At 39.4% G+C, this 23,670-nt stretch overlaps 1 protein-coding gene across 1 annotated transcript in view; it reads right to left on the bottom strand.

Annotated features, from left to right (window-relative positions):
• Window positions 1-23,670, bottom strand: part of IL31RA (interleukin 31 receptor A) — a 50,898-nt gene that overhangs the window by 13,415 nt on the left and 13,813 nt on the right. The window contains exons 4-9 of the mRNA XM_059416374.1: window positions 21,846-21,997; window positions 16,501-16,666; window positions 10,107-10,186; window positions 7,696-7,912; window positions 1,126-1,308; window positions 79-180 (exon numbers count right to left, since the gene is read on the bottom strand). Coding sequence (XP_059272357.1) covers window positions 79-180; window positions 1,126-1,308; window positions 7,696-7,912; window positions 10,107-10,186; window positions 16,501-16,666; window positions 21,846-21,997 — 900 coding nt within the window. The remainder of the gene's footprint in view (window positions 1-78; window positions 181-1,125; window positions 1,309-7,695; window positions 7,913-10,106; window positions 10,187-16,500; window positions 16,667-21,845; window positions 21,998-23,670) is intronic.

The raw sequence follows: 23,670 nt of genomic DNA, 5'->3' as shown, positions 1-23,670 counted from the left end.
TAAAGACATTCACAGCCTCGTGTGGTTGTTGGACAGGCCCCAGGGTTTCCTTGCCCCATGGGGCCTTTGCATACATACTGCCTTCTTGAGCATAAGCCTGAATGGAATATGGCTGGCCCACTCGGTCTCCCAACACTGGATAAACAGAGATGTTATAGCACTGGAAGGGTTTTAATTCATCTGTAAAGAAGAGGGAGAGAGACAGAAAATAAGCCTTATGCTCAGAGGCTGGCAAAGGAGAATCATTAGATCGAGTTACATCTACGTCTTAGAGGACATATGTAAGTATGGACATATACTCTAATGTAAGAACATTTCTCTACTGTTTCCACATCTGGAAAACAAGGAGGTTAGGATGGATCATCTCCATTGTCCAATTCTAACCTTTTAAAATTAACTATTAGAACTAAGTCTACACCACTCTAATGAAATGCCAGAGCCAACCAGGAAGGGAAAAGTAAGAGATCCAGTCCTTCCTCTATCATGGATTTTGTTACATGATTTGGAAGCACTACAGAATAAAACTTAATCCTTCTCTCAATACCATATCATCCTGAGAACTCAGATTCCATGAATTCTGGCTCCTCTACCATGAATCCCTGCATGAGTATAATCCTTTATATGGTGCCATTAAGTATTAAATGGTTAGACTGGCAGGATTGGGAGGGTAAAGCCTCATTCATCTGTCTTTCAAGGAGCAGGGACTTTCTTTAAAAGAAGTCTATTCGTTATATCACTTACTTGGAGAGGGGACCTAGATCTTAAACAGGGAACCAGAACTAAAAGGGTAGCCTGGGCAAGACTAGTGGGAGAAAAACCCTAGCATTACCTACATGATCAAAGATATCCAGGAAGGGCTCTCTGATGGTGAGGTCAATATGGTGATTTCCACCTGTAAATAGACCATATACCAAGTCTGATATCCATAGATTCCTGGCCCAGCCTAAGTGGGAACCACCAAGAAATATGGCACTTCACTGGGCCTGCACTTGCTTTGTCCAAAGGACAACCAAAGATGTCCAAAACTGCATCTACAGCTTTAGAGTCAAAGTTAAAGATCTTAAAACTAGTGGAAATGAAACTGAATCTTATATAGAAGGAACTTGTGGGGTCCACAATGGATACCTTTCTGGATGGTCCAGTTCCTGGCCTGAGACACAGATTCCCAGGAAAAAGTGGAGGGCTCTGAGTCCAAATCGGGGAACCATTCAACCATCCATGTGTCCACATCTGGAGCAGAGCTTTGCCACTCCACTATCAGCTGGTCCTGAGTGAGGCAGGCCTGCATGGCCTCAATGCACTGAAATGCTAAGAGAGGAGGGGAAAAAAAAAGAGAGAAAGCTGCCTAACTCATTCTCCAAATGCACCAACCACACTGGCTTCATCCACTGCCCAAACTGTAAAGAAAATCAAAATTCAAGATCTCCACTGAGGCCTCCTCTTAATGGTGCTGTTTCCATCTTTTTTATTGTACCACTTTTCCTTGCCTCCTACGTTTGTTGATTAAGTATCTTCTTAATTTTTCCTTATGTCTCCAAAATTTACCTATTTCCAAGAAAGAATCTCATTTGAAAGTTGCTGAGTCACAAGACTTACCTTCCATAGGTGCCTGTGCAAGTAAAAGGAAGCAAGTTTAGACAAAGAATGAATCTCTAAAAGCAGAATTTCAGGTACCAGTAATTCTATGGCTGGGAGCTGGGAGATCACGCCCCTAAAGGCATACCTGGGAGGTGACTTCAAATTTCAACTATCTAGGCTGGTCCCACACAACCTGGCTATAGATTCCTATCCACAAGGCCGTGAGAACTGTATGTACCAGAAAGATGTAGACACACACTTCAAAGCACCTAGATATGACTGATATGTAAATGACATTTTCTGCAGCCCTAACAAAACAAACAAACAACAACAACAACAAAAAAACCCTCTTGTCTTGAAACAAGCAACAAGGATTCCTTTAATAGAAAAGTTACAAATAAAATCTTGGGGTGGGGGGAAAGGGTGGGGCGCACCTGGGTGGCTCAGTTGGTTAAGTGACTACCTTCAGCTCAGGTCATGATCCCAGGATCTAAGGATCAAGCCCCACGTCAGGCTCTCTGCTTAGGAGAGAGCCTGCTTTCCCCCTCTCCCTCTGCCAGCCACTCTGCCTGCTTGTCTTCTCTCTTACTCTGTCAAATAAATAAATAAAATCTTAAAAAAAATTTAAATACAATGCAATACCTAAGATTTTAAATAGAATAAATAAAATACCTAAGAGTTTCAATACAATACCTAAGATTTAATTAGAATCAGATAGCTATCTTATTAAAAATGTTTAAATAAGAAGAAAGGAGAACTACTGGAGGACATGTGGCACAGAAGGGGAGCACAAGTAGGTGGGGCCCAGAAGATCATGGGGTGCCACTCTCCTCTGCCCCTTATCACCCACAGTATGCCTGAGGCTTCAAAATTACAATTAACAAAGTATGTTTCAATGAACACCAAAGATAGTCCTGGATAAAGGCAGGAGGCAGTGTCCTTCCAAAAAAAATCAAAAAGCCTTCCGAAGCTAGAAGCCTAGCCAAGTATAGAATTTGGTGTGAAGTCTGGGAGTACTGAATCCTGCTATTTGTAGGCAACAAGCCCCAGCAGGCTGTATGCACCTTTACGAGCCTCTGTTCTTAAAGGCCACAGTTTATGAATCCTTTTCTCAGACTGGGCCTTTATGAGATACTCCAGCTGCTAGTCCCAGAGAAAGGCCAGGAAATTTGTCGATCTAAAAGGATCAGGAAGGGCAACTGAGGCATGAAGGAAATGTAAACCTGGAGTAGGGATAGCGGCCAGGACATCAACAACATGTGATCTCTAGAGCTCCCACCACTCCCACTCCCACCCATAGCCTGTAAACATCCTCAGTTACCATTCTGGTCAGGCTGAAAGGCATTTCTAGAGCTTCTGGAACCCTCCCTAGCTCTTGTAGAAGGTAATGTTCATGCTCCCTGATCTGCTCAATTCCTTCTTACTATTTGGGGTGTGTGTGTGTGTATGTTGCTTTGTTGGAAGAACTGTGCCCTCAACTTACTCCACAGTCCCCTTGCAGGCCATGCTGGAACCATTCTTCCTTAGGTTTTTGTTGCAAATTGTACCCATTATGGGTGGAACTGTGTCCCACAAAAAAGAAATCCTCAGTACTCCAGAATGTAACCTTATCAGGAAATCAGATTGCTGTGGATATTAGTAGTTAAGAGAGTGGATCCTTAACCCATTATTTATGACTGATGTCCTCATGAACGGATTTGGACACAGAAACAAAGAGACATAGGAAGCTGGCCATGTGAAGACCCAGGCAGAGACTGAAGTTATGCTGTTATAAGCCAAGGAATGCCTGGGGCTTCCAAAAGCTGGAATAGGTAAGGAAGGATCCTCCCCTAGAGCACAGCCCTGCCAACACCTTCGTTTTAGACTTCTGGCCTCCAGAACAATGGGACAGTAAATTTCTGTTGTTAGAAGCCACTGCGTCTGTGGCCCATTGTTACAGCAGCCCTGGGAAAATCACATGGCACCTTTGACTTGGCCAACTCCCATTCCCTGGCTGTGTTTCCTTCACATCCTTTTCTGGTCTCCCTGGAGGCACTTTCGTAATAATTACTTGCACACAAATCCTGACCTGAAGATAGGAATGAGTGTTGATTCCTAAGCCCACAGTCCTTTTCTTTACCAACACTGGCTATCTGAGGAGCAGAGGTGAGGTTGAAAGAGCCAAACATGCTATAGGGATAAATGGAACAGCCCAGGCCCTGGGCCACAAGAGGTGTGGAAAAGGTTCAATTAAGCCATGGCAACTGTGAAAGAGCCTGGGCAGTGTCAAGGGTGCTGAAGGAGAAGTTTCCAAATCATCACTCTGCTGTATGTAAACTCTCCTGGACCCCTCCATTATTCAACAAGAACATTTGAACAATTTCTCCAAATACAACATACCCCCAGGTGCTGTAGAAAATCCATATTCATCCTGGAAGAGGGGAAAAGGGGCTTTGACTGCTAACACTTTTAAGTTCTCATGGTCTGCATGAAGGCAGTCACTGTGGGCCATCAAATACAGCCCTCAGGCACTGTGGTGCTCTCCTTAGCTGTCTAAGGCTACCCTCAGCTCTGCCTCAGGAGTCCTGACAGCCTCCTCACCCACACCACACAGTTGCTGTGCTCTTCGGGGTCCTACCTCAGATCACTCCAGAGCCACATGCTGGCTAAGGTCCTTTAAAAGTCAGAGATGTTTAGGTCAGAAGGAACATGAAGGTGTATCTATTCCAAACCCTTTTTTAAAAGATGATAAAATGGAGGCCCACACAGGTAAATAACTGGTTCAATGTCAAGCAGCATCAAGTCTAAGATTCTGGTATATTGTAAAACTGTGGATTATGCAGACCTGAGTTTGATTTCACCTGAGCAACCATGGGCAGATTCCCAAGCTTTCCTGAATTTCCACTTCATCATCTATTAAATGATTCTAATAGCCTCTACCTCATGGACCATTTCAAGGCATTAAATTAACCTATCTCATCTTGGCATAATGCCTGACATTTACCAATGAACAGCATATGATAAGTGTACTTACTAAGTGTTAACACTTATAACAATTATTATTATTATTATCTTGGTGCAAAAAGGTGATTTTATTAAAGCACAGGGACAGGACCCATGGGCAGAAAGGGTTGCTGCTATAACAATTATTATTATTATAACTATTCTCTAGCTGACTCTACCTTATTAAACAAAATTCTATAAAGCATTACTTTCTTATACGTCTAAACCAGGAGTCTTTAAACTTTCTCTGTAAGAAGCCAAATAGTAAAAATTTTAGGTTTTATAAGACATGTGGTCTTTGTCACAATGATTCATTTCTGTCACTATTACACAAGAGGAGACATAAGCAAATGGAAACAAATAGGTGTGGCTGTGTTTCAATAAAACTTTATTTACAAAAACAGGTATCAGGCCAGGTTTGGTCTACAGCTGTAGCTTGCCTGCATCTGGTCTGGGATTATTATAATGGATGATCACACTGATGCTTCTTTTTTTTTTTTTTTTTTTTAAGATTTAATTTATTTATTTGACAGAGAGAGACTACAAGTAGCCAGAGAGGCAGGCAGAGAGGGAGGGAAGCAGGCTCTCCGCTGAGCAGAGAGCCTGATTCGGGGCTTGATCCCAGGTCCCTGAGATCATGACCTGAGCCAAAGGCAGAGGCCTAACCCACTGAGCCACCCAGGCACCCCACACTGATGCTTCTGACACAAGGCAAGTACCTTCAGAATTGGGAAAAATTAACAACAACAACAACAACAAAAAACCCTATGGGAATTTAGCATAATTTTAGCTAAAATATTATTTTATAGTACTTTTAAAGTTGATAATCCCTGCCTAATAAAAAATTAATCAACCAGAAATTTTATTAAGAATGGCAATGTTGGGGCAGCTGGGTGGCTCTGCTGAGCATCCAACTCTGGATTAGCCTAGGCCATGATCTTGCAGTTGTGAGATCAAGTCCCCCACTGGGCTGCACTCAACACAGAGTCTGCTTCAGATTCTCTCTCTCTTTCTCCCTCCTGTACTCTCTCAAATAAATAAATAAATAAATAAATAAATTTTTAAAAATAAGAATGACAATAGTAATAATTAGCATTAGGAAAATAATTTTAAAGATACAATCTCATTGCACAACAGCTCCATGAAGGAGGCATTACTACATAACAGCTCCATTTTACAAGTAGCTGAGGTTTAGTAAGGTTATATAAGTTGCCCAAGGTTTGTGGTATCTAGACACCACAGTAAAAAAGCCAAGATATGAATACAGGGCTGTTGGACTCCAAAGCCCATGTTTCTATCCACTATTCTTTACTGCCTCCCTCTCCAGGGCCACATCAAGAAACTGGCTTTACTATGCAGCAGTGCTTCTACTAACAAAGAATGTTTATTCAATGACACACATTTGTCAGAAACTTTATCACTAGGGATATCAGATAGGAAGAAAGTAGGATGCCAGGAACTAAGGATGGTGAAAAATATTATTAAATACTACAGTAATGTCAAGTGTAGCTCAAAACACAGAATATGTATACAACTGACCATTGAACAACATGGGGGTGAGGGCCACCAACCCCCATGCAGTTGAAAATCTATGTATAACTTTTGACTCCCCCAAAACTTAATTACTAATAGCCTACTGTTGACTGGAAGCCTTATTGGTAACAGAGTAGATTAATACATGTTTTGCATGTTACATGTATTATGTATTATAATTTTTTTATTTTTCAAAAAATTTTATTTATTTATTTGACAGAAAGATATCACAACTAGACAGAGAGGCAGGCAGAGAGAGAGGGGGAAGCAGGCTCCCTGCTGAGCAGAGAGCCTAATGCAGGACTCGATCTCAGGACCCTGGGATCATGACCTGAGCCAAAGGCAGAGGCTTTAACCCACTGAGCCACCCAGGCACCCCTATGTATTATATTTTTACAACAAAGAACATGAGAGAAAAGAAAATGGTATTTAGAAAGTCATAAGAGAAAATACATTTATAGTATTGTACAGTAAAAAAAAATTGCATATAAAAATTGCATATAAGTGGACCCACCCAGTTCAAACTCATGTTGTTCAAAAGTCAGCTGTACATAGGAGTTCCAAAATGAGGCAAGGAAAGAAATGGGTTCAGTTTAAGGGGAAGAGAAAGAGGGGAGTAGAGGCAAATGTGTCCAGCGCTGGTAGTGCAAAGGTCTGAACTAGTCTAGGTCTAAGTAAAGAGAGGTGAAAAATTAGAGAGTGCAAAAAAAAAAAAAATTAGAGAGTGCATTATCTAACTACGATGTGTTTCAATAAGTAGTTACTGAGCACCTTTTCTTTCTTTTCCCTGAGAACCTTTTCTATGCCAACTGCTCTATGCCTATTCTAGGTGCTACAGAAGGGGGCTGGTGTGAGGAAGAGGAAGAGGAGGAGAAGAAAAACAGACAAAAATCTCTGTGCTCAAGGAACTTGCATCCAACTGAGGGAGAAAATGAGGAATGAGAAAATGGATAGAATGAGAAACAGTAAGATTTGTAGAGAAAAATAAAGTGGGAAAGAAGAAATCCCTTGCCTGCAATTCCTTGACGAAGAATCACAGAAAGTATTTTATTCCAACATGCAATATAAAAGATGAGTTTGCCTGGAAACAGTAAAATGTTTAAAACTACTTAATTGAAAGTATAATGAGCACTTTATTGATACGTATAAACATCATAAATTTTCCTAACTGAAGATTCTCATGGAAAGGGGAAAAAGAAGAACATGGAAGAGTGAGTAAGTGTAGGCTGGGACATGGTCAATACCATGAAAGGGAAAACTCAAAAAAGAAGTTTCTTTCACTGAGGACAAATGTGGTTTTTGGACAGTTTTATATGGCTCACTCGGACCAAACAAATCCAAGCTTCTTGTAGAACTTCTAGGTGTATGACTGTCTCATATGACTTTATGAAGTCTCTGCTTTTCAACACAGGCTTTGTTCCAAAGGAAGTGTATTTCAAGGGGTTCATCAATTACCACAAGATTTTGGTCTCCTCACCATAACCTATAAAGCTCCCACTTCATTTTCATTTGGACCTGACAGAAAGAGCAATCCTTGAGGGGGTCTTCCTGGCCAGCTAGTTGGGACCAGGCATCAAAGTAAGATGTTGACACTCTACTTACACTTTTCATCAACAGCCGGAATCCTCAGAGTGGCCACCGGAGATTCCCCAAGAGAATTATAAGAAATCACATACACCCAATGGGTCTTGCCTCCCAGATGCAGTTCATGTGTCTGGTTAGTGGTGTTCACTGTTTCTGTGAGATTAGTGTTGCTTTCTGGAAAGTACCATATCCTGTAGCCAAGGGCCTTCTCCAGGACCGGGGCTCCACTTGCCTTCTGAACCCAAAGGAAACAAAATGTATTGCCAGAAACAAGAAAAGATAGACACTGAGATGGTAATAAATGGTGAGGATGAGGGGTGAGGGGTAATGTTAATTATTAGGTGCTAAACTGCAATTAGGTCATCACCCTTCTGGGATGAATAATACACCCTGTGCTGTAACATGAATCCTTCAAGGGCCAAAAGAGCTTTGATAAATGGTCCCTTGGTATCAACCCTTAACAGAAGTGTAATTCCATGAGGTTTAACTAGGAGAAAGTGCAAGCCAATGTAAGCAAGTCATTTTGATGCTTATCTTTCTTTCCCTCCCACAGGAACAGGACAGGACAGTATAAGCTAAAAATGTGAGACAGTCCCTCCAAGAATCCCTATTTTGTTCTGGCCTTGGGTCATCTCTTCTCTGGAAGCTTCCAAGGGTTGGAAAGTACCTGTGCTGCGACATAAAAAGCAGCATGTCGCCTCCTTTGAGAAAAGAGCTAGCTTCCCTGGACCAGCCATACTGGATATCCCAGCTAAGAGGCCTAAAACATTCAGGGTTGTCCTACCAGTCCTAAACCTGTGGTGAGAAGCCTCAGGGGACCCCAGAGATTCCAAGCCAGACTCTTCTCTTCAGCCTTGAACCTGAACCTACTAACCATATGTTTTTGCCTAGTGATCACCTTGCTGAGTCACTTTGTCCCACTGCTTTTCCATTTCAAGAATTGACAGAAACTTCCTAATGACTGGGAGGTTTTTACCTCTTAGGACAATGCATTTTCTTTTATAAACAACAGCTTTATTGAGATGTAATTCTGATACCATAAAATTCACTACTTTAAGGCATACAATTAAGGGATTTTTTTTAGTATATTCACAGAGCTGTGCAATCAGTGCATTATTCAGTGCATTATTATTCAGTGCATTATTCAGTTTTAGTCCAATTTTTTAAACCAAACTTAATTCCTAGAAACCTCTCCTACTGAGGCAAAAAAAAAAAAAAAAAAAAAAGGACCAGTCTTCAGGTGAGGGAAAGAAAGAGGAGGGAACTCAAGTCCATTTCATGAACTTCAACTTCACATTCACATGTTGGCCTACTTGACCCAACACTCTGTGGCTGACCATATGCGGATATGTGCCATTGTTTGCTTTCCTTCCCCCAAAATATACTGACTGAGTGATTTGTTCATACTTAATCAGTGAGAAAGAAACCACAAAATGGGAGTCACACAATCTTGATTTACAAAGGCCAGTACACCTGGCTGTGCTCTCCCTGGCCTGCTGCCTCTACAACTTGGGGGGGCCCCAAAGTCCTAAGGTATGAAGGGAGTGGAGAAAAGCAGAAGGCATAACTGGAATTAGAATATCATCGGTAAAGAAAGTGATTTTTCCATTTTCAGAAGGATTTTAAACTTGCCTGGACTTTAGCAAGCATGAAATAATATGAGTGTTCCCGGAGAACTCGGGACACTACTGAAGAGTTCTGACATCTCGCTGCTCTCCTCCCCTTCTTCTCCCCTCCACAGCTCCCCCATCTTTTTCTCCTGGTTCCTGGATGGGTTTTTCCCCCCTCATATTTGCCCTTCTCTTTTCCTGTTTATTCCCTCTTCCCCTCCTTTTTTGTCCTTTGTCTAACCTTCTCTTCTCTTTTCTCTGTCTCTCCACATGATGCCCACACTTTCTCCTTTGTTCCTCAATCCCAGGCCTCCATCCAAGAAAGGATCATTTGACTCATGTTCTGGCCTTATATCCCACTATACTAGTACTCAAAGGGACACATGAGCAATGTATGTTTTCAATGACCCAAGGCCACATTAGTGAACTGACCCCAAGTCAGTGCTTTTCTCCCATGTAGGGGTAGGTGTTATACAATATTACAGCCAGCCTGGGTCAGTGGGGAATGGGGGGGAGGTGTGGGGGTAGTTCCCCAGAAGGTCAAGATGCACTTGCACTTTGTACCTGTCTTAAATGTTAATGTTCAGACCAAAGAAGAGAGGGGGCAGGGTCTGTAAGGTGTATTTAGGCCAACTATAAGATGACCTATGAGGCTTTGTGAACTGTGAAACCACAGTGAGATTTGGGGCATTATAAAGCCTCTAGGGAAGGAAACACAGATGGTAAAATTTCAAGAATTACAGTTACTGGAGGTGTAAAAAACCAATGGTTTTAAAAAGAAACAAAACAACAACAACAACAAAACTGTAAGGTGGTCACCTTCCACATCAACTGCACTGGCCTTCTTCCATTGACCTTGGCTGGTCTCAGGACTCTCCACAGATCCAGGCCATAGGGAGCTGTAAGGAAACAGAGTGAGGTGCTCAACATAAGACAGAAGGGACCTGAAACAGAATTTGCTGAAATTAGCTGGGTGGACTATTAGAAATGCAGTTGGGAAGGGTTTGCTGGAGGAAGCCCGGAGGAATAAAGCGGTCAGTGGAGGAATGGCCGTACTACAACAATCCACAATGTCTTCATTTTGTGACCAAAGGATTCATATCAACCAAAAGTAAAAATTAAAACTGCTCTTAGATCCAATGGCTTAATGTAAGTTTAAAAAGTACAATAGGAAGTACTATAATATAATTTATAACTGAAATCTGGATTGAAATGTAACATCTCATGCCCTCTAAGATATAATATCTATAAACACTAAAGCTGGGAATGACACAGATAACTAATAGGGAGATAGATACATAGATAGAGATATTATCTATATCATTTCAGGTTGGGGAAGGGAGAGGAAGAAAGAGAGAGTAAGACCTACTCCCCAAAATGTTAAGATGTTATAAAATATAACAAAGAATTAAAGAAGAAAGGAGCAGAGAAATAATCTTTGCTAGGCCATAGGTCATTACCTGAGCTTTAAAGATCAGCTTGATGCTGATCTTTGTGGCAGAAAAAGCAAAAAAGGTTCATATTGAATTGCTTGTTTCTCATAGCCTGATAAAAAACAGTCATATGAAGGAGCAAATGGCTGACTAGGGGAATGAATTAATTAATAGAATTTATCATGAGGATCCTCTTAGAAAGACAATGGGAAACATAAAGGCCAATGTCTGCAATCATAGCTGAGCAAAATAGAGAAATATGACATATGTACTTTTTTCATATTTCTGTTCTATAAAATGTAAGGGCATAATGTTATACCTGATTCACACAGTTCTTCCGTGAATAACATAATCCATGACAATATAGTTCAAGTGTGTTAGCTTCCGAAGATCTGATCAGACAGGGATAATTTCAAAATCCTGAGTTTCTAGTTTAAGAATGTCTTACACATGTTAACCAGGAGAAGAAAGCAGATAATTCTAAAGAACTGTCCAGAAGGCTAGTGGCCTGTAATTTGGAAAAAGAAATGTCTCTAATTGAAGATGCAGTTAATGAACTCTGAATATTTTTTTTGAGGAAATCACATGGCTAAAGATAATGTAAGTAGGTCTGTAGAGAATGGAGTCAACCACTCAGGCCAAGAACTAAACTGCTTTAGTACTAACAGACTGTTTTCAGGTATGTGCAGTCACACTTTGGGTGACTAGGTGTCTTAGGATGAAATTACTGAACTCCAAATGAAAACAACTTCATAATGTATAAAAATGAGCCAAAGGTCAAGTAAGTCAATAACCTGTTTTGTCATCAATGGAGAGTCACATTTCTACAACTACTTGCAGAACTGGGAGTGAGTAAAACAGTCTAATTGGTAGGTCCTGATCTTGATGAGATCTAATTCTATGTAAGAAGCATATCAGGAGGGACGCCTGGGTGGCTCAGTTGGTTAAGCAGCTGCCTTCGGCTCAGGTCATGATCCCAGCGTCCTGGGATCGAGTCCCACATTGGGCTCCTTGCTCGGCAGGGAGCCTGCTTCTCCCTCTGCCTCTGCCTGCCATTCTATCTACCTGTGCTCACTCTCCCTCTCTCTCTCTCTGACAAATAAATAAAATCTTTAAAAAAAAAAAAAAAGAAGCATATCAGGAAATCAAAACTATTTAGACTTTAAAAACTTGAGTTCATTTGTGCCCCACTGAGATAACTGTCTTACTGTCTTACAAGCTCTGTCAGAAGTTATCTGATTTCCCAAAGAAATCAATATTCTTTAATATCAATTTCTTCAAATCGACTCTTCAATAAAGAATCAGAAGACAGACAACCTGTACTCAATTTTCTCAGAGAACAAGAAGCTGGTTTCAACCTGTCTACAAGCCAATGAGATGTGAATACAGAGTTCCTCCAGGCAGAAAGCTTTAGCACAAGGGCCCAAGATCACGAGACTTCACAGGTGACCCATGGAATTGGAAGGATTATCACTCCATCTCTCACTTGCATCTCTCACTTCCATTCCAGTTATGTTCAGTCAGACTCAGGGATAATAGCACTGACAGTAAGAAGCAAACAAATCTAAAGGTGAAGTGTGTATTATAATCCAGCCCCAAATATTCATCTGAAGGACAGAGATAAAATAAACTAATTATTAGATAATCAATCATTGCAAGGACTTGGCTAGAAATACAAGCGAAATTCTCCTTGGATTTATCCCATAGGCAGTCATCTAGTTGTAATAGATGGTGATGGTAAATGAATTTAATCAAGTGTTTTCTTTTTTCACTGAGGCCCCTATTTCCTGCAGATAAAGGCCAAAAAGGAACCATCTTCCCATTATCAGCTTCCCACAGATGCAGCTTTTAGTAAAACCATCGCCCGAGTTGCATGTAAATCTTCTACAATGAACAGAAATTTCCATTAACCATGAGCTAGTAATGGCTTTGCAGTATAATCAAAGTTAGAAAAGTAATAATTCAGTGTGTTTGTAAGAGCAAAATTAAATTTTTCCAAATCCATCAAAATATCTACATATTCAAAGGCATCAATTCTTTGAACACGTTAGCAACAATTTGATGCTATGTTGCTTCCATTACAGTCTGGGAATATCCACAACTACCACCAGTCAGACACCTCAGACATGCCCTGGTGCTTTGCTGAAGACCAATTAATAAGAACAGTTAACTTTTAGCCAAGTGTCACTATACTAAGCATTTTACCTGATTTGCCTCATTTAATTGCCACACCCTTATAATTAAGCATGGTAGTAATATCATCACCATTTCTGAAACACAGAGATGTATGTTTCAGTGTTACAAGATTTTAGGTAATAAAGCCAGGATCAGAATATCAGGATGTAATTACATCTGTGTCCTTATATGCTTAAATGTGGATAAATCATCCTAATAATCAATCTATTAAAATCCAAATGAAAATAAATAATGTTTCATATTTTACTTAGAAGAGAAAATTTCAAGCAATTAGAAATGGTTTGAGGTGGGGTATATTAAATAACTGGCGTTCCATTGTGAAATAGGGAAACAAATTGTTTATGAATTAGAAAATGGAAATTAGGATTTGCTGGGGGCCAAGGGGGTGCTTCTTCATCAGTTTTCTCTGGGATCCTGAAAAAAATGAAGAGAAACAAAAGCAAAAGTTCTACAGTGGTGCCTTTGATAAATAAGTGGTTGATTCCATCAGCCCCAGGCACAGACGACACCAGCATCTAAGGCACTGCTAATGAATTCTAGCCCAACTAGCCAAAATAACAAATCAGCTGAAACAGTAAATCTTGTTTCTGGCAGCAAAACAAATGGATGAAACAGAAACTGACATGAGGAAGTGGCTGGGCTGTCATGAGCTAACAGAAGATCCAGAATCACAATGGCACCAGGAGGCCACTGGAGAGAAGACCACCAGCTATAGGGTGGCAGGAGGGCAGTGCAAAACAGGGTTATACCTGAAGTAGAACCTAATCTCCTAGACCATCTGCTAGAAGGTGTAGCTAAGGCAGAGGACGCATCACTCAACAATACTACATGTATTGCCTTCTGATCCTTTAAAAGGGAGGGCTCAGTTAAGACAGACAACTCTCTCCTACAGATTATAACCAATGGGCCACTTTATTTATTTAATTTTTTTTGCTGTGTAATTTATGTGCTGTTTAGTATTTGTAAATGATTATATTTGTGTTCATTAGACACTTTGAGGTGATGTCTATAGAATGTAAATGTGTTCCCAAATATTGTATGTAATTTTAATAAAAAGTTACATGAGATCCACAAACTGAGTAGTTTTCTTTTATCATGTCTGCATTTCTATTGATGTAAAATTTATATAGCCCTTACCATTTGTAAGGTACTGTTCTGAGTACTTAGACATAAAGATTTGGAATTTTCTGTGATATTTTTTTTTCTTGGACTTCTAGAGCCTGGCATAGAAAACTAGATGCCTGAGTGGCATAGATGAATGGAATCTATGGGTGAGAAGAGCCTTTAGAAATTATCTAGGCTGGGGTGCCTGGGTGGCTTAGTTTGTTAATCCTCTACCTTTGGCTCAGGTCATGATCTCAAGATCGTAGGATGGAGCCCCACATTAGGCTCTCTGCTCAGTGGGAAGTCTGCTTCTCCTTTTTCTTTCTCTCTGTGCTTACATTCTTTCTATATCCCTCTCAAATAAATGAATTTCAAAAAAAAAAAAAGAAAGAAAGAAAGAAAAGGAAGTCATCTAGTCCAATTTCCCATGTGCTGTATGAACCCATGTTGTATAACCACATCCACCAATGGGTAGTGTAGACTGAACTAACATGAACATCTCCAGTGGGAGCTACAAAATTCAGAAGATACTGGATTATTTCCAGACATCCGATCATATGTGCAAATGTGCTGAACACCTATTAGTACCAACTTTGTCTCATAGGAAACTCAAGCAAGATTCAGAGGAATAAATTATTGTCAAATGGACTAGGGAGCACAGAAATTGATTGCAAATGTTACCTGAAACTTGTATGGTACTTGGCTGTAAAACAGAATAAGATTTAAGAGAATATGACTGAAATTATGGCCAGGTGTGTAGTTGGGGGAAATTCAGGGAGAGTAAAGCTTCAGAAGGCTAGAAGGATGAACATTTTACATTTCTTCTATTACAAAAGATGTGTGGACATACCAAGTGTTCAACTACTCATTCATTCATTCATCGTGTTAGGCTGAAAAATGTATCCCAAAGATCTAAATCCTAATCCCTGCCATTGGTAATGTTACCTTGTATGGCCAAAGGGACTTTGCAGATGTGATTAAGTTAGGATCATAAACTGGAGATTATCCTGGATTATCCGGGTGGGCCTAAATGTTTTCACAAAGGTCTTTATAAGAGTGAAGCAAAGAGATTTGACACAGAAGAGGAGAAAAAAGTGACATGATGATGGACGCAGAGATAAGAGTGATATGTTTAGTAGATGGGGGAAGAGGCCAAACCCCAAGGAACACAGGCAACCACTAGAAGCTAGAAACAGTAAAAAAAACATATTCTACCCTCAGAGTCTCTATAAGGTAACAACCCTGCCAACACTTTGACTTTAGTCCAGTGAAACTGTTTTGGACTTCTGAATTCCAGAACTGTAAGAGAAAAAAATTGTGTTGTTGGGGCGCCTGGGTGGCTCAGTGGGTTAAAGCCTCTGCCTTCGGCTTAGGTCATGATCTCAGGGTCCTGGGATCGAGCCCCACATCCGGCTCTCTGCTCAGCGGGGAGCCTGCTTCCCCCTCTCTCTCTGACTGCCGCTCTGCCTACTTGTGATCTTTCTCTGTCAAATAAATAAATAAACCCCCCCCCCCAAAAATTGTGTTGTTTTCAGTCATTAAATTTGTGATAATTTGTTACAGTGGCTGTGGGAAACTGATACATTCATCAAACATTTATTACTGTTGAGTGGGAGGTGCTGGGCAAGACTTGATTTACAAAGAACAGTAACCCAAGCTGAGTGACCTGAGCAATTGGCTAATACTTCTGAAACTCAGCTCCTTCACCACCAAGTGTGGTGATTCCACATCATTTATAGGGCTCCTAAAAGGTTGAATAAAAATAATAGAAAGCCAAAAAAATAATAGGAAGCCTGGCATTTATTGAATGTTTATTGTAAGCTAAATACATTATGTCATTGAATTTTTTAAATAACACTAAAAAGTAGGTACTACATTTAACTTAGTTTTATAAATTGTATTCTATTGTGGAAAGGGGGAGTAAATAATGAGAAAAGTAAGGTTTAGAGATAGGTATCTAGCCCAAAGCACTCCATAGCCAAGCTGGGATTTTAGCCAACCCCACAGAGTTAAAGTATTAGTCTGAACACCAAACCTCACTCACAGCAAGCATTCACTCGTTGTATGGTTCCTTTATCTTTCCCTCACTGTCATTAAGAACCTAACTTTTTTTTCCTCATTAATTATACCTTTATTTATCTTTAAGTGGTAGCTCCAAGGTTTACAATATATAGCTTTAATTTATCATAAGATATCTTTAAATAATATTATAGCACTTCACATATAGTATAAGAAGTTTCTAAGAGTATTAAAGATGTGCTCTTTTGCCTTTGGGGCAAAAAGATGCTAAGGCCATCTGAGGAAGGCTGACTTACCGTGTGGGCTCAACTGGGCACAGTGAGTGCCCTGTGAAGAGGGAATGTACAGACTGCCAGAGTCCATGATTCCCAAGTACAGAGTTTGATGAAACCCAATAAGGCTAGGCCCAGGTCACCCGAAACCAGACCAGGCAGAAAAGAAATTGCAAGGGACCAGCTTGCCTTCTTCCTCAGTTGTTCCCACTTTCTCTTGGCTCCAAGCACTCCAGAACATGGACTCCGCTGGGGCACATCGCAGAGCTACAACATACTCCGTAAAAGCCTGCAGCCCTGTGAGGTTGTAGGTCTCATCTCTATCGATATCTTCTTTGGTGAAGTTGACTTCCATCTAAAAGACAGAGATAACCCTGAGCTAGATGGGAGACCTCTTTTATCTTTCCATTTTTCTTCTCCATTCCCCAATCATTTCAGAACTAGAAGCACTGTACCTCGAGTTTTAAAAAATATAATTTTCATAAATAAACTTCCACGCATGCCTGGGAATCATTTGTGCCTGAGCAGATGTGAGTCACCCCACGAACCACCACCCTCCCCATTTCCTCTCTCTGTGCTTGGAAGGCAGAGATCCCTGCCCCTGGACTGGACGTGAATGAGTAGTCTTGTTGTTCTGGAAAATACAAGGTGGAGTCCTAGGACCCAGGCAACCCAGTCTCAGTTTCAAAACAGAAGATGACTCCAACACCTAGATATAAGGCCTTACATAACAGTAGGCAACAGAGACCTTCCTTAGTGGCATCATGTTCAAACTCAGGTCATGGACAAGGCCTCAAAAGTTAAGTGACCATGGATTACCTCAGGGTTTGTTATGAGCAGAACTGGGATCAGAACACAGATTTCATCCCTCCTAGACCCTTTCCCTTTACCTAAATTTTCCACAGCAAATTGTTGGTCTTTGGGTGACCAGCAGGGCTGCCAAGGATCTCAGCAGCCTGGATGCATGCATTCATTTTGACATTCTTTTGTGGTATGGAGAGAGAGGTAAATAAATCACTTCTCCTTTCTAGACCTCAGTATCTTCACTAGTAAAATGAACACATTGCTGTATATAGTCTCTAAAGTCCCTTCTGAATCCAATTTTCCAAGGGAAACTAAAAATTCAGAGACTTGTTTTTGAGCATGATCACTGTTGCTGCAATAAGAACTTTCAGCTGTTGGATTATATTAACTCATATTGAATTAATGAATGAATGAATTAATTAATTAATATGTATATAACAGCTGTGAAATAAGTATAGAATGATAGGTGTTAGGCCTAAAGGACACTGGGCAAAATGACAAAGTGTATATGTGGCAAAAAGCTGAGCATCCCAGCTGCAAATGGACACTTGTGAGCTCCCAGCCTAGTAAGATGGTGCTGGGAAAAGGATGTAGGAGCCAAAGGTGAGGATCGTTTCATGCTGAATCCAAAGTTCCGTGAGCTCCCTCCTCCAGTCACCCCTGGAAATGTTGCAATGGCAGAACAGGGTCACTGGGACAACCCATCCTCTCCAGGAGAGTAGCCTCTGCAGCTTAAGCCTAGTTATAGGGCCCAGGAGAAACCAGATTAAGATCTTTGGGAGAAAGGCAACCACATGGTGACTTCCATACATGAATCAAAATGAAAACCATACTCATCTACAAAGTAAGTACAAGGAAGTCTAATAAAGTTCTGTTTTCCTTTTATGCTCTTTTAAATAATAATATTCTTTTAAAACGATCTTTTGAAGTTTTCTTCCTGCTTTACTAGCCTCCTTAAGCACATGCTTGGCTTGTGTGTTGGGGGTCCTCGCATTCACTCTCAGAAAGCTCTGTCTAATGTAACTATGTAAGAATGTTCTTTTCAGCCCTACTGCTAAAGCAAAAAAAAAAAAAAAAAAAAAAAAAAAAGAAAGAAAGAGAGAGAGAGAGAAAGAAAGACAGAAATTCTTCTCAGTCTTTCAGTGTGCCTGCCTGGAAGGCTTTTTTTAGTTTGGCTTTTTTGTCTGGACAAGTGCATTTGGTCCTTACAGGGTCCAGAACAAACTGATCCTCCTTATATGGGCTTAACTAAAACTTTCCCAGCTCAACACAGACAATGGGCTCCTAATAAAACACTAATTAACTTCATCAGGTTTGTTTCTAACAATCTGTACTTTGTGCCAAATCCTAGCTTGCCTAAAGTGTTTATGTTTTAAAAGATGAGTCAAAAGTGTTGGTACAAAGCCTAAGCCTAAATCAAACTCTCAAAACAGTCTTGAGATCTTTGGCAGAGTGCTTAAATGGCTGGGACTTATACGGGCAGAAGCTCCTTAGAACAGGCAACAGGAAGATGGTCTGGAGGTTGCTAAAATATGGTCAAATGAGTGACAACCTAGGGTCAGATAACCTGGGCTCGGGTTTGCAACCTACAAAACTTGTAGTCTTGGACAGGTGATTTAAGCTCTCTACATCACAATTTCCTAATCTGTAAAAGGAAAAATAGTGATGCCTCATTGACAAGATAAATGTAAGTTATTAAATAGTCTGGAGTATAAGAAAGTGTTTTGCAACCCATATAGCATCATACAAATGTAAGTCTTGCTATATGGCCATATGGGTTTTTTTTTTCACAGTCTAATGCACAGAGAGATAACTTTAAATGACTGTGCTGAGGGTTAAGTGCAGTGACAGAGGAGGAGCACCTAGCTCAGGTTCTCAGGAGGAAATCCGTCAGAACTGAGTTATGAAGCATGAACAGATTCAGCAAAGTTTGGGAAAGGGTGAGAGGTGCAAAAATGAGACAGAATAGTGAAACAACATGACATAAGGGAAGCTAGCAATTGAGAACTACTAGAGAATCAAGGACAGGATAATGATGAGGTTGGAGGAATTGATAAGCAGCAGGTCTTGGGGGGTTAAACATTTGGACCTTTTTCCATGGAAAAGTTGGGTTGGTGTAATTGCATTTAGAACTGATTTTGTCTGAAAACTGAAAGGAGAAAGATACTAAATACACATTCCACTTTCCCTCTCATTTCCTTCACAAGAGCAGGAGAGAGGACCTCTCATCTCAGGGACTAGAAGGGATAAAGCAAAGAAGAGTGCAGATGTGGGTGGGTTTGCCAAAGAAGGGTCCTAGAGGATGCTGTATGCTCCGGTAGTTTACACCTGCTGATCTCACTTAGTGTTGTTGTCCATGGCTCAGTAATTTTCTAGAGGAACAGAGATCTTGGTTTATTTTTCCTGTTGAATCCTATCTCAGCAGCCATAGGACTCTGGGCTCAGACAAAGAGAATAAACTCAAGGGCACACCACCCTAGCAAGTCCTCATGTTTACTTAGACTATAACATGTAATGTAAGGAAGATGAGTTTATGCTCTGCCAGGAATTGCCTTGTCTAGAGTTCCCTTCTATGTTTCCCAAAACTACAAATTAATAAGTCTTATGTTACATGTAGTCAAGTACTAGTAGAATGATTCCAGAGCTGGCATAGAAAGGATGCTGAGAAAAGGAGTGGACATCATTGTTTCTCTTGTGTTAAATACAAGACAAGTGAAACTTAACCAACTTTCTTTTCTGAAAGGGTTCTAGGTTAAAAGACAATGCAATAGATAAAGTATCTTTGAATTCCAGCAAAGGAGAATCAAGCAATAGTGTCATGGACAAGTTGGAAAAAGATGGGCTGAATGATTATGGTGGTAATTAAGTATATTCACAGAAACCTGGATAAATGGCCACACTCAAAGAAAAAGCGGTTGCTATCTCTGAGTAGTCTCTATCCCTGTGGCAAAACATAGTAGTCCTATGTTTTGCCACAGGGCTCTGACATAGTCACAGATTGACAGATCTGTTTTTCTTAACTATCAGATAAAGATATAGAAATAAGAGTGATCCAAGCCAAAGATATTACAAAGTTAGAAAGTAAAAAGTTAAATGTATGTTTTGGGTGATAGAATAAAGACTCTAAATTGGCTGAAATGATGGGTATAACCAACATGAAGAAATACAACAAGAATAAATAAAACACCTACACTTACCTTAATAAACAAGTTATAAGATAGTAGACATGTGTTTTCCTAGAAAATCTTGTGTGTGGGGGGGAAAGTCGTGAAGATTAAACTGATTTAACTGGCTAGGAGATAATTAAGAGTCAATAATATTTAGTGGTTACAAAAACAAACTTGATATAATTTCAGGTTTCATTGATGGAGATATGGGAATACCCTTTAAACTTTGAGGTTAGAAACGATTTAAGATATAAGACTTTATGGATAAAAGAAAAGATTGAGAAAATTTGATAATATTAAAATTAAGAAGTTCTGCTTCAAAATAACCATTAGAAGAGTTAAAAGGCAAACCATTAGTCAGAAGTGTTTGCAACACACATAACAAACAAAAAACCCATAAATAAAATATATAAGAAGATTGGGAGGGAGACAAACTGTAAGTGACTCTTAATCTCACAAAACAAACTGAGGGTTGCTGGGGGGAGGGGGGGGTGGGAGAAGGGGGGTGGGGTTATGGACATTGGGAAGGGTATGTGCTATGGTGAGTGCTGTGAAGTGTGTAAACCTGGCGATTCACAGACCTGTACCCTGGGGGATAAAAATATATGTTTATAAAATAAAAAATTTTAAAAAAAAGAAAAAAAATATAAGAAACTCCTACAAGTCAATTTAAAACTCAGACCACCCACTAGAAGAAAAAAAACGTGCAAAAACTTAAATCAACATTTCACAAAGAAGGACTCCAAATAGCCAATAAACACCTGAGAAGGTAAATGAGCTCATTAAAAGTCAGGTAAATGCAAATTAAAGCCATGATTCTTCTGTGTTTATATAATGGAGTACTACACAACAATGAAAATATATAAACTCCAGGATTATATAACATGGATGAATCTTAAAAGTACAATATTGAAAGAAGCCAAATATTTACAAAACACAAAATATATGGATTCCCATTATGTAATGTCTCAAACTATGTTGTTTGGGGATGCAGGTTTAAATGGCCAATCCATAAGAAAAAGTGAAGAAGTATTTACCATGAAAAATCAAAATAAAAGCTCGAGGGACATATGGCAATTATCTTCAGGAAAGGATGGCCGGGGACCTTGGCATGCTTTTTGGGACCTCACTGGTTTTTAACATAAGGGCTTACTTAATAATAATTTATTAAATGTAATATTTAGGTTTTGTTCACTTTTCTAAATATGTCATATATCACAATTTTATAAAAGTTTGAAAAAATAAAACAGGAAATGGCCAAGCTATAGAATCTCTGGCCACCAACACATCTAGACATAAATCAGAGCAGAATGCAAAAGTAAATTTCTAACTTTTTAATTAGTGATGCTTATTAAAGTGTGCTCAGAATGCAAGATGCCTACAGTGAAACACTTATACATTCTAAAAGGCTGAAAAGGGAAACTGGGATGAAAAGTATCTATTGTCTGTCTTCCATTTTTAAGGTAGAAAATGGGGGGAGAAATGATTCCAGGTCAAAAAAAGGCTATCAATAATGTTCTTCTCTGGGCCCTCTAATAGAAACATCATAATGGCATAACTTACCCAGCGGGCACTATTTACTGTTCTGAATCGAAGAGTATATTTTAAAGTAGATGAAAGAGGAGCCAACACAGGCCTTATCCATTTTATTTGAAGCATTCGTTTGATGCCCAAAACTGATTGCACACTGAAAATCTCAGGTGGTTCAATTTTCACTGAAAATAAAAATCATCATAAATTTTCTCATATATGCAAGAAGATCAGAAAATGCTAGTAACATCCATCTAAAACTGAAAAAAAGAAATCTAGAAAGGAAATGATAATGCATATTTCGTAACTGGCTATATGCAGATGGCGTTGGGAAGGCAGGGCAAAAGGAATGGTGCCACGCCTGTTTATCCCACCCCTGCCCCACCACCAAAAAAAGAATGGCCAGTGAGGAGAAGATACATTTCTGTGACTTTTCTGCAAATGCACCTTTTACTGATTCGTTCAGATCTTATGCCAAGAAGAAAGGAGGTCAAAAGAAGAGATCACACAATTAGAAAATGGGCTGTTTCCCTTATCTCCACTTCCTTCAACCTCTCTTTGCTCAACCCCCAAAAGTGTCCAGTAGAAAGCATCTCTCACTTCCCTTGATTGTTACAAACATTATCACTCAAAATCTTTCTCTTTCAAAATACATAATATTTTTCTGGTTTTAAAAGTAGCATGGCAAAAAATTGCCAATTTTTTTTTAATATGGAAAAATAAAAGAAAAAGTTTAAATTAGGGGTGCCTGGGTGGCTTAGTCGTTAAACATCTGCCTTCAGCTCAGGTCATGATCCCAGGTTCCTGTGAACAAGCCCTGCATTGGACTCCCTGCTTAGCGGGAAGCCTGCTTCTCCCTCTCCCATACCCTCTGCTTGTGTTCCCTCTATTGCTGTGTTTCTTTCTATCAAATAAATAAATAAACCCTTAAAAAAAAAAAAAAGAAAAATTTAAATCCTCCATAATGCCATAAACCAGAGCCACTGTAACGTTCTGGTGTATTTCCAGGCTTTTTTCTATATAAGTATTTGTGTATTTTTTAACCAAAATTAATATTATGTTAAATAAAACCGTTGTCTTCTTAAATAAGACTATTCAATCAGCATATATCCTCTTGCATTAGAAATTCTAAAAACAATGATTTTAACAAGATTGGAGGATATAAAATTAATATACAGAAGTCTGTTGCACTTCTATACATTAGTAATGAAGTAGGAGAAAGACAAATTAAGAAAACAATCCCCCTTGCAATTGCATCAAAAAGAATAAAATGCCTAGGAATACATATAAACAACGAAATGAAAGACCTGTATTCTGAAAACTATAAGACACTGATAAAAGAAATTGAAGACAAGACTAACAACTGAAAAGATATATCATGTTCATGGATTGGACGAATTATAATGTTCTAAATGCCCATACTACCCAAAACAAAATACAGATTCAATGCAATCCTTATCAAAATAACAACACTTTTCACAGAACTAGAAAAAAATACTAAAATATGTATGGAACCACAAAAGACCCCAAATAACCAAATCAATCTTGAAAAAACAAGAATAAAGCTAAAGGTATCATAATCCAAGACTTCACACTATAGTAATCAAAACAATATAGCACAGGCATAAAAACAGATACATAGATCAGTGGTACAGAATAGAGAATCCAGAAAGAAACACAAACTTATATCATTGATTAATATATAACAAAAAAGGCAAGAATATACAATGGGGAAAAGACAGTCTCTTCAATAAATGGCTGGGAAAACTAGATAGCTACATGCAAAAGAATGAAACTGGACCATTTTCTCACACCGTGTATAAAAATAAAATCAACATGGGTTAAAGACTTAAATGTG

Source organism: Mustela nigripes, chromosome 12, assembly GCF_022355385.1.
Source record: "Mustela nigripes isolate SB6536 chromosome 12, MUSNIG.SB6536, whole genome shotgun sequence".
NCBI lineage: Eukaryota > Metazoa > Chordata > Mammalia > Carnivora > Mustelidae > Mustela > Mustela nigripes.
Note: the sequence above shows the minus strand (reverse complement) of the source record. Positions and strands in the feature narration are given on the sequence as shown.